The following is a 12,054-nucleotide window of genomic DNA, read 5'->3' as shown; positions in this document are numbered from 1 at the left end:
ATTCTTAATTGTGACAATCACAAGATCTTCGATGCTCGCGCAGAATTAACCAATCACAACTATTTTTAAATAATACTAGTAGGAAATAAAAAGAAATTAGGTAATTTAATTGTGTCAGATTACAAATTTTCATCACAGATAATCAGACAGGGATAACTGTAATTTAAAATTTTCTCATCATCCACAATTTATATACTCCGTATTACCAAAAATAAAAAAAATTAACAAATAATTATCGGATTTTCGAGGCGAATAGAAAATAAGATAAGCCTCAGACCGTCCTAGTTCAAAAAGTATTTCAACATCTTGCAAAGTTATAAACATTGCATTGCCGAACAACCATATTGAAATCATCACCGGCTTAATTAATTTTTAAAAAATTAAATTAAAATTTTAAAAAACTTATAAATAATTTGAATAAAAGAGGGTGAATCAGATCTTCCTATCAAAATGGAGATAATCATATAACTCAGTTAATATATAACTGAAATATCAATAACTCCTCGAAAATTTTCATCATTTTCCCTCTTTTCACCATGATTCGACTCATACTCATCCGATTCATTTGATTCTTTACGTTTGATTAAAATACACCTCACATATAAAAAAAAACATAAGGAAAACAATGAACGGAGGAAGTAAATATTATGAGAGGAAAATAATTGGGGAAGAACAAAAGGAGGAAGAAGGCAGCTGTGAAGATATTTGGAATTGAGAAATACAAATCTTGGGTTATATATACACGAGAGACGGTAGAAATTAGGGTTTTTGAGGGTTGGGCTTGGAAGATAGAATGCGGTGATTGGGCTTGGAAGAGAGATATCACTCAATACATGTACTTTACCCAAACCCCGAATTGATCAGACCCAAAATAACTCGAGCCGAATATTTATTGTTGCAAACTAATTATTATTCACAAATAAGTTGATTATAGTTTACCCGAAAATGACACGAATCCAAAACTAGACCTGGCAAAATTATACCGAACCCGAAAAACCGATCGAAAATATCCGAATCGACACCTGACCGTACATCCGAAAGGTATAACTGAACTTCATCCCGAAACCTGAATCGACCTGAATTGATTCGAAATCGAACCGAATTTGTAATATCCGAAATAAACCCAAGATCGAATGAACCTGAACTGTTTCAACCTGAATTGTTTTAATCCAAACCGATATATACCTGAACCGATTTCAACCCGTACATTGATGACAGAAACTCAACATTGAAACCCATAATGACCCGAATGTACCTAAGCGTCACATTTAGGGTGTCTGTTTGTACATGAGTGTCACCCATTTGACGTCAATGAATTAATATTATATCGTAGGTATGCAAAAAAACATTATTTATTACTTTTTTTTAAAAAATTATTCGTATTATATCCAATCTTTTGAATAAAGACCTAATCCCTTGACATCCGATCCGATTATGACCTGACTCGAATCTCATCTGCTCTGATATTGACCCGACTCGAACCTTATTTACACCGATATTGACCCAACTCGAACCTGAACCAACCCGAAATATCAACAACCGATTAAAAGTGAAAACTGAATCCAACCTGAATTGAACCGAACTGAAATCGAAAAAAAAGATAAACCGAAATAACCCGAACCGAAACTGATCCGATTGACCCGTTTGCCACCTCTATCCAAAACCACCTGACCCGACCCGACTCGACTCGAAGCGTATAAAGCCGAAATGACCTGGCCCGAAATTACCCGACCTTGTTGTCCCACTTGCCAGGTCTAGTCTTGTTTGTTGAAACCAAAACGTTCAACACTTATGTTATGTACTTTTCGGCTGAAAATAGTTGAACTGAACTGAAATTAATGAAGCTGAACTGAACTGAACTGAACTTAATAACTTGAACTGAACTGAGGCCCTGTTCTTTTTGGCTTAATTTCAGAGCTTAACTCAGTTCAGCTTAGCTATATTACTTTTAGTTCAGTTCAGTTTCATTCAATTCAGTTCATCGCTTCACAAATTAACTCTTACTTCACCTCCAATTAATTAAGCTCAGTTCAGTTTAGTGACGAGATGACCTGAACTCAACTAAACTGAAGTGAATATAGCTGAACTGAACTAAGAATGAATAGAGCTGAACTAAACTTAAATTAGATTGAACTTTAGACTCCAATGTACAAAAAATTTCTGTACATTTGTATATTATACATACTAATCTACATGAATGATCCATCATTCGATAACTTACTAGTATAGAGCCCGTGCAATAACAATAAGATAGTTGATCTTAAGGGCATGGAGTCCAATCTCTCATTTAACTAGCAATAATAATAGACATTATGCATGATGTTTAGCCACAAGGCAAAGATGATTTTTTTTGTGCATAGCAATTCCAGGGAGAACAACATCATCAAGATCGTCCTTGTCGACTCCCTTTGGCAAATCCCAGTCAAACGAGTACAATATATTCGCGAGTGCTAATTCAAAATTAGCGACTCCTAAAACCAAACCAGGGCACATTCTTCTACCAGCACCAAATGGAATTAACCCGAAATCTTGACCTTTATAATCAACCGAACTCCCTAAGAACCGCTCTGGTATAAACTTTTCCGGGTCATTCCAACATTCCGGGTCTCTCCCAATAGCCCACACGTTTATGTAGACTAGAGTTTTTGGTAGAATATCATACCCATTAACGACACATTGTCGAACCGTTTCTCTAACAATCAACAAAGGGGCTGCAGGATGAAACCGGAAGGTTTCCTTGACGACTGCCTTGAAATAGGTAAGATTCGGAAGGTCGTCCATGGTGACGCGATTATAGTCCTTGTCGTGTATCGTCTTTCTTATCTCTTCTTGTACTTTTGTCATGATTTCGGGATTCTTTAGTAACTCTGTCATTGCCCAGACTATCATGGCTGCACTTGTGTCTGTTCCTGCTACTACTATATCCTGCCCAACATAAAAACATTGTAAATAATGTCCGGTTCATTTGAGCCGGTTATATAAACCGTCTCATATAAGACTTGCCCTGTCAAACGGGTCGGGCTGGTCGGTCCCGGGTCGGGTCATACTGGTCGGGTCATAATACGGGTCAGGTCGAATAGTGGTCGGGTTACGGGTTACGGGTCGGGTTAGGATCAGAATACGGGCCAAAAAATAATTTCTAAAGATTTTAAACGATTTTTTTTAATTTAAAAAATATTTTTTAAAAGTGTAAAACATATTTAAAATTAAAATTTTAATCATATTCAACGATTACATTAATTATATTGACATAATTATTAAAATAATGTTTTTTAATAATTATTTTATTATTTAAATAGTATAAAAGCTATATAAAATTGATTTTTTAGTGGTGTTTGTAATTTAAGTAATAAAAAAAATTAACTATATTTTCAAAATATAATATATAAATATTAATATTTTAATAAAATTATTGATTTAACTTTGACCCTAAAATAATGGGTCATTTCGGATTCGGGTCAAACGGGTCGCGGGTAAAAAAAACGGGTTTGTAACCCTAAAAAAGTGGGTCGGGTTTCGGGTCTGGTCGAATTTTGACAGGTCTATAATAAGACTAACTGATCATATTACCATGAGTAATGCTTTGATGTGGTTCAAAGTGAGATCAAACCCAAATGACCGATCTTTTCTAAGATGGAGTAGAACTTCAATGATATCCTCTTGGTCGGATTTAGGCCGATTAGGGTCGAGATGATCGTTAATAAGTTCGTCGTTAAACTTGTTCAATTCATCGAACGCTCTCTCTAACCTCGACTTTTGTCCTGTTAACTTATCGAGCCAGCTTATCCAAGGGAAATAATCCGTAAAGAAGAAGCCTATAAATAAGGCCTGGATTTCATGTAATAACCCGTAAAATTTTCTTCTTTTCGATGCTTCTATGTTGTCAAACCTGCAAGTCACAAATACATATTAGGTCCTGTTCTTTCTGACTTAATTCTAGCTCATTTCAGTTCAATTCAGCTTCATTCAGTTCAGGTCAGTTTTAATAGGTTTTCATACGTTAATTCAAAATTCCGGAATCTCTATTTACTAAATGAATAAGCGAAACTCTTATTTTTCCAGCCTAAATAATATTTCCTAAAATAAAGTGTATTATTTTTAGCATATATTATCTCACAATCTTTTAATGGCACAATCGTTTAATAAATTTAATATTTAAAAATTCTATATTATTTCATATTATACATAAATTTTTCTCCATTATTGTATGATAAAAAAAACTCTATATATTTTTTTTAAATAATTGTACATAAAAATTCATTGACTTTTAATGATAAGAAGTTGCACAAAAAATGTTCATAGCAAAAATATTTTAAAAATAACATCATTAATTTCTCGGTAAAAAGAAAACTGTCATTAAAATATTCATTTCATGACTTTTTACAATTTTAATTTCTGTTGCTCAAATTAAAATAAAGTGATGAGAAAAATAAAAAATAAGTGAATATCAATTTAAAATCCATAAATAATACGGAGTACACTAAAAAGTAAAATTTTATAAATACCGTGCATATATTGCATGAGATCTAAACTATTTTTCTCATCAAACGTAAAAATTAAAACGAGACAAGGCCTAAATACCTTTTGCCAAAAGCAACCCGGCATATATTAGAGTTAGCATAATTCATAGCTAACTCACTTAAGTTAACAATTTCGGAACAAGAAGACAGGGTTGAGATCGACTCAACGAGCCTTGAAACTTCGTCTTGTCGAATAGGAGCATAAGATTGAACTCTATTAGAGTTAAGTAAATGAACAACACATATTTTTCTTACTTCTTTATAATACTCATTATATGGTACAAATGCAATGTCTAAGCCATTATAAGCTATTCTTTGTGATGCAATTAATTTTGGTCTACTACAAAAATTAAGATCTTGTGTTTTTAAAACTTGTTCAGCTGTTTGTGCTGATTGAATCACAATTATTGGTTTTCGACCGAATTTTAGGGTTAAAATTGGACCGTAAATTTTTGATAATTTGGATAAGTAAATATGAGGTTGGAAAGAATCAAATTGGTGTATGTTTCCTATGAAAGGAAGGCCTTTTGGGCCTGGAGGAGGATGAAATGAATCATAATTTTTGTGTTTTTTATGAAGAAGAAATATGCAAGAAAAAGATAAAAATAGTAGGAAAAGTAATAGTAATAACATAGTTTTATGTTGCCTTAATGTATATTATGCATGTTATGATGATTAAGGACTTGCACAAGCTTGCTATATATAGGAGTATAATGAGAAAATGTACCCAGATTAGATAGTGGCATTAGGTGTTAGGACCGGTATCTGGGTCATTCGGTTCAGATTTGGATTGAGTTGAGTTTGGATTTTGATTTGGTTAAGGTTCATTCTGATTATTCACCTTAACGTTTTTGCTTATCGATACTTTTTTAGGTCAAGTTAACGTTGAGTCGAGTGACATTCAATTTTGACGGTTATTCTGGCATAGGTGGACAAATTAGGTCAATATAGTACTCCCTCATTCGTCATTTATTTACTTATTCTATTTTTGGTGTTTCACTCATTTATTTACCTTTCAATATTAATCACAAATGTTCCACTCTTCTTTCTTTGGTCCTTTTGCCAAAAGCAAATGTAAACAAATGAGCAGAATAAATGGATTATTTTATAAGATTTTCATACTGAATACTCTGTATAACATACCGTATATAAATTTTTAAAAATTGTTATCATTGAATCAAGATTTTTCAATGATTCGATTCATGAGTAAATAATACTTTGAATTCTTCTCAAATTAGTTTTGGCCTAGTTTGTAAAAGTGTTTTTAGACTCAAAAACACTTTTTGGCCAAACACATATTTTTCTAAAAGTTAAACAAAATTTCTCAAAAGCTAAAAATCCATATTTTTGCCCATAGAAATAGAAGCAACTATTTGTTGTTTCTGCTTTTGAAAAACACTTTTGAAAAATTAAGCTTTAAAAACAAAAACTCATTTTTGAGAATTAAGGCCAAACATGCTCAGTTGCAATATTTTCAACTTTATACGGTTTTATTTAGTTCAATCCCCTATATACTAAAAGATTAACACATCTCCAAATTCTCCCGCTTAAATTTCCCGCCTAAGTGATATTCTACAAGACAATATTTGTTTCCTAATTAGTTAGTGTCAACTATCTATATCTACTACTATTAAACAATATTTATTTCCTAATTAAACAATATTAACTGTATAACATCATTCATTATTTAACTTTTATATAAATAAGGCTAATAAAATATCTCATTTAAATTATATATACAAATTTTCTACCCTTTTCAAAATAGAGGTAAACTGCATTAGTTTAATTAATTATTAAAGTCTCTAAATATCTGTATCTAAAATACCGTGCATTTGCACGGGTAGCTACACTAGTTTAGATTAAGCATTTTAAACCCTCCGTTTAATCGAATATCAATTCAAATATTTAAGGTGGTTAAATCCAGATCCATTAACATGGTTAATTAAGTTGTTTCACGCAAAATAAATAATTATTAATATAAGCTAATGGAGACTGTTGAGACGAGAATTAGCAAGGAAGAGTAACATCAGTGAGTCATAGTAGTTTTCTTATAAACATAAGATTAGTATATGTATGTAGTTGGTAAATGATTAGCAATAATTAGAGAGCATTATTTCAATTTTTTACTCGTGGGAGGGTAGAATATTTTGTTGCTATCTACGGAGTATATGACAAGTTGATTATTGCAAATAGATATACGCTATTGCAATCGTCTTGTGTTCATGAAGAAATGTTATTTTCAAATCCTAGCTAAAACAACCATGCATGGATATGTCGTACGAGATTGACTAAACTACCATCACCAATGAATAGGGATGTCAGTGGGGTGGGTTTTGGCGAGTCTCGCCCTACGCCCGCCCAACTTGAGGTGGGTGCGGATAATGATTTGATGGGCCGTGGGTCGGGGATGGGTTTCAAACGTGTCATTCGTCGCGGGTCGTGGGGCGGGTATGGGTATCACGTGAGACCCGCCCCATACCCACCCCGCCCCATCTCGCATGTCCAAGCTCCGCTTATACCCGTCTTACTCATAAACCTAGACAAATTTGTACTATATAAATATAAAATTTATAACTTAGATAAAAAGTTTAAACCATTTTTTTCATAAACCTACACAAATTCCATTTACTTCTTAGTTCTTCTCAGATCCAGTCGAATTTGGGTCACATCGGGTCATTGACAGGTCCAGGCATTTAGATAGATTTGGCGGGTGGGATAGCGGGTGGGATCATTATGGAGTCGGGTAATTATGATAATGTTTCGGGTCCAGTTGAGTTTTGGTCGGATTTTGCTTGGGTTGGGTTGGGTTTTGCTTGATTTGGTTCATCAATTTATTATCCGGCGGCGATTTTTTCCGATTATTTTACCAGTTTAGGTTGAGTTATGATCACTATTTAGCGAAATTATAAGGTTATCTAATTTTAAGTACTCTATAAAAGTCGTTCACAATGTCGTTTTATTTTGGTATTTATTGATCACCTTGACTTTTCGTTTATGCTGAGGTTATATTTCGTGTTAATATCGGGTTATATTTCGTGTTAATATCGGGTTATCTTTCAGGTTAGGTTTCGGGTTATCTTTCAGGTCAGATCAACTATTGAGCCAGGTCGGGCCGGGTCGATTTGTGTTATAGGTCATCTCGGGCCGTGTCAAAGTTTAGTTTCTCATCGACCTTAATTAGGGTTTGTCGGGTTACAGTCATCATTGGGTCTGGTCGGGTCAGTTTTGATTTGCAACATTTTTAGGTCATGTTTATTCAGGTCGAGTCAGACTTGCTAGTTCTAGATCTACATAGCATCAGATGCAAAGTCGATGTTTCAGGCAAAGACTTTGTGTTCCCTTAAAAACACACCGATTTGTAGAAGAAAAAATATGCCTTATATATATAGTTATATAGCAGTCTTTTTTTCTCTATACATGAAATATAGCCTTATTCCAATCAAAATTTGTTAGACAAATAATTTTTTTTGATACCTATAAAAAAAATGAATTACATTCTCATAGCCTAGCAGCTAAGAGCACGTTTAATTATGGGTAAATTGTTTATAGAGTATGAGTTCACCTAGATGGCTATATTTAACCAAATTTATTTATTTGTCTAACAATAAAGGAAAATTCAAACCATAGCTAGGCAAGTTAAATGAATAATATTCGTATTTCAATATTTGGCTAAATACTATTCCGTATGTGTTTACTTGATGAACAAGAAAACACATGGGATATTACTCGGTATTATGTAAAGGCGAGGTGATTGGTTATGTTAAGTGTCAAGGTATATCAGAAGCGTCTTTAACGTTTATTATAAGTTAGTGTTCTATACTTCTATGGTTACATATTGTGCATATAAATTACATTTTAGCCAATATGACCTTAAAAATTGTAGAGTTACATGCTTCAAATATGTTATTTCTTTACATATAGCCTTTAAAATTGACAAAGTAATTTTTACAACGTTATGAGATTTTGTTTGCCATGAGACAAAGTGGATTTCTCTTATGCATGGCAATACCAGGCAATGTATCTGTATCAACATCTTCCTTTTTCACACCAATAGGCAATTTCCAATCAAAAAAGTGCAACAAATTAGCAAGTGTTAGCTCAAAGTTAACTGTACCAAGATGCACACCAGGGCACATTCTTCTTCCAGCTCCAAAAGGAATAAGCTCAAAATCTTGTCCCTTGAAATCAATTGAACTCCCCAAAAATCTTTCGGGCATAAATTTATCTGGGTCGGTCCATGATACCGGATCCCTTCCGATTGCCCAAGCACTCACTTGTATTATGGTTCCCGGTTCAATATTGTACCCATCTATCTTGCTTTGCCGGATTGTTTGGCGTGCCACAAGCAATGGAGCTACTGGGTGTAGTCTGAATATTTCTTTTACCATTGCTTTGAAGTATTTTAGGTTTTGGAGATCGTGCTCGGTTATGTAAGTTGTTTTTGGTGGAACATTTTTTCTAAGCTCGTCTTGTACCTTTTTCATGGCGTTAGGATTCTTGATGAGCTCCGTCATTGTCCAAATTACCATAGCTGAACTTGAATCTGTTCCTGCTACAAATACATTCTAGACATATACGAAATTCAAGTCAATAACAACGTCGTCACCTCATTAATGGTAGCATTATTAGCAAAAACATAAACAATTTGACCTACCGGGCATCTAACTTAGCTGGCCCGACCCACCACGATCCACCCTCCCCACGGGTCGGTTGAGGGGTCATGTGGGTTAAATCGTGCCTAGTTTTGAATCGACCCAGAATGTGGCCACCTCTATTCATAACCTAAGTTTGAATTCAAAAAGCTAATGCAATTAGTCTCACAGATATATTTAGTCTGAAATTAAAACAGATAAAATATAACCATTTTATAATAAAATGTAATTTTTTTTATAAGAATCTACCAACAATCTTCTATTTAAATATGAATAATTTTAGTGGGAGACATAACTTGGAATTAAAAAAAAAATAACTCTTTCTACTAATCATGTGAGAGGTCTCTCAATAACGCTATCGAGATACTGTCTCTCTAAAGTTTTTGTGAAGGTATATATGCATCTATAAGAAAGTTTGAATGACTTACTCAAGAAAAAAGGAAGATTGAATGATTAATTACCATCAAGATTGCTTTGACATGGTCCAAAGTGAGTTCAAATGCAAAAGATCGTTCTTTGCGAAGGTTGAGTAGAACATCAACGAGGTCCTCGTGACGGTTATTATCGTTAGATTTGTTAGGGTCGAGGTGGTCATCGATGATTTTTTGATAAAAGGCATCCAAGTCAAGAAAGGCCTTCTCAAGCCTAGTTGATTTTCCCGTAAGCTTATCAAGCCACCCAAATGACGGGAAATAATCTGAGTATGCCATTCCTGTGAACATCACCTCTGCTTCAGTTAATACTCTTCGGAATTCGATCCTAGCCCCTTCATCATCCTCGTAGCTGTAAAATCGCTTGCATTTATTAGCGCTTGGATCAAATGAATTCTCGTATATACTCTTGTTTAAAACTTTGAAAATTTTTAAACAAGAGTATATTGCCTAAAAAAGTAAGAAGAGTGATAGGGCACCACCGGGTGACGCCCAAATTGGGTGCCACCCTCTCACAACAATTGTTTATTGAAGGGGTCCCCACTCACCCCATGTGAGAGGGTGGCGCCCAAAGTGGGTGTCACCCGGTAGCGCCCTTTCATTACGGTCCAAGTTAACCATAGAAATCAAAAGGAATAATCTAAGGAAAATGAATTGACTTCTAGGTATACAATATTATCGTATATCTTAGGGACTGTTTGGTAAATGGTATATTGACCAATTTTTAGCATATTCAATGGTTTTAGCATGTTGGTAAATGGTTTGACCAGTTAATATGCTAATTTTAGTATTTGGTAAACAACATATTAAAACAACATATTTGGAGTCTATGTTGTTTTACAATATGATGTTTATCCTAGCATATTGGTTATTATCATATTCTAAACTAGGAAATTTTACTACATTTTACAATGAAAACTAACAATCTACTAATCGTAATCTGCCAGTTACCAAACACTCAAATTAATTCTGCTAATTATAATATGTTAGTCCAACCTTCTGTTAAAATCTGCCATTTATAATCTGCTTTTACAATCTGTTTATGTTTAAATTAATTCGCTGTTTACCAAACAGGGTCTTAGTCAATGGGAAATATCAACTTTTATTTTACTAAGGTTCTGCTTTATTATTTATGGAAATATGGCCAGATTAATACTTTCATTATTGGGTAAGGTATATGATGACGTGTAAGTGTGTAACACTCCGAAAGTTTGAGAGGAAATTTGTCCCATATTAGGAAAATAAGAGCATATGGTATGTTTATTTTTAAGAAATTCTACCCACCACTTAATAACAAAACCCTGTGCTTTTTCGGGTTGTAATATGACGTGACACACTTGGGGTCTTCGGGTTACCATCATTATCAATAATTTAAATTCAATGGACAAAATAATTTCAAAGAACCATACCTCCTACCAAAGGCAATCTTACATATGTTAGTGCAAGCAAAATCAGGCACCAAAATGCTCAAGTTGATAGTAGATGAAGAAGAGCAAAGGGAAGTGATTTTATTCATAAGCCTTGTGATTTCATCTTGTTGAATGGGAGCAAAAGATCGAACTCTTATCGAGTTAAAAAGATGAACAACACAAATCTTCTTTACTTCCCTAAAACACTCATTATATGGACTAAATACTATATCTAATCCATTATAACTTAGTTTTCTACCCCCGACCATAGGTGGTCGACTACAAAAATTGAGGTCTTGTGTTTGCAAGACCTCCTTAGCTAGCTTAGCTGATTGAATCACGACTATAGGTGCATATCCTAGTTGTAACGACACAACTGACCCATACGTCTTGGCTAGCTTGGCCAAGTACACATGGGGTCTAGAAAAGTCGTATTGGTGTAAATTTCCTATAAACGGAAGACCTTTAGGTCCAGGAGGAGGACGAAGTATTACCGCCTTATTTTTTGTATTATTTGGAAAAATAATAAATTTACAAATGATTAGGGCAATAATGAAGAGAATGAGGTGCATCATATCTTATACGTGTATATGACTAAATGATTTAATATGACTTAAGTTAGTATAGATGCTTATTTTTATTATTATGCTTCAATATGAGCTAATTGACTAGATAGTTGTAATAAGAGTGTATATATAGACATGAGAATAGATATTTTTTAGGTTAAGGAACAAAAGCTGCATGGTAAATAAGTTGCATTGAAAATCCGACGTCAAACACAACACACCTTGCAATGGTTTTTACACTTTACATACTCCCTCCTATTCACTATATTCTTCCCTATTTCTTTATTCGGATTATTCGGGTTTTCTTCCTTATTTCTTTTTTTGGGTTGATTTGTGTGGTCCAAATTAAATTGTATGTGGGTATTGTGTTTTGTGTGGTCCAAATTTACTTTCTTATTTCTTGTGCAAAAAGAAAAGGGGAAGAATATAGTGAATAGGAGGGAGTATTTGCTATGTGTAACTATTACTCCGTAGTA

At 33.9% G+C, this 12,054-nt stretch overlaps 2 protein-coding genes and 2 non-coding genes across 4 annotated transcripts; all 4 read right to left on the bottom strand.

Annotated features, from left to right (window-relative positions):
* Nucleotides 1–107: 107 nt before the first annotated feature.
* Nucleotides 108–189, bottom strand: LOC141609909 (small nucleolar RNA R38). Its single transcript, XR_012527812.1, has one exon. It is a non-coding gene; the product is annotated as a small nucleolar RNA R38 (small nucleolar RNA).
* A 79-nt stretch (nucleotides 190–268) lies between these two features.
* LOC141609933 (small nucleolar RNA snoR20a) lies at nucleotides 269–361 on the bottom strand. The gene has a single exon (XR_012527835.1). It is a non-coding gene; the product is annotated as a small nucleolar RNA snoR20a (small nucleolar RNA).
* A 1,949-nt stretch (nucleotides 362–2,310) lies between these two features.
* LOC141606966 (cytochrome P450 83B1-like) lies at nucleotides 2,311–5,153 on the bottom strand. The gene is made up of 3 exons (XM_074426345.1): nucleotides 4,582–5,153; nucleotides 3,571–3,889; nucleotides 2,311–2,925 (listed from the first exon to the last, which is right to left on the bottom strand). The coding sequence occupies exons 1-3, from the start codon at nucleotides 5,151–5,153 to the stop codon at nucleotides 2,311–2,313; spliced, it is 1,506 nt and encodes a 501-aa protein (XP_074282446.1).
* Nucleotides 5,154–8,473: 3,320 nt separating this feature from the next.
* On the bottom strand, nucleotides 8,474–11,587 carry LOC141606965 (cytochrome P450 83B1-like). Its single transcript, XM_074426344.1, has 3 exons — nucleotides 11,013–11,587; nucleotides 9,634–9,955; nucleotides 8,474–9,085 (listed from the first exon to the last, which is right to left on the bottom strand). The coding sequence occupies exons 1-3, from the start codon at nucleotides 11,585–11,587 to the stop codon at nucleotides 8,474–8,476; spliced, it is 1,509 nt and encodes a 502-aa protein (XP_074282445.1).
* Between the last annotated feature and the right edge of the window lie 467 nt (nucleotides 11,588–12,054).

The sequence above is a fragment of the Silene latifolia genome, chromosome 10 (genome assembly GCF_048544455.1).
Source record: "Silene latifolia isolate original U9 population chromosome 10, ASM4854445v1, whole genome shotgun sequence".
NCBI classification, from domain to species: Eukaryota; Viridiplantae; Streptophyta; class Magnoliopsida; order Caryophyllales; family Caryophyllaceae; genus Silene; species Silene latifolia.
Note: the sequence above shows the minus strand (reverse complement) of the source record. Positions and strands in the feature narration are given on the sequence as shown.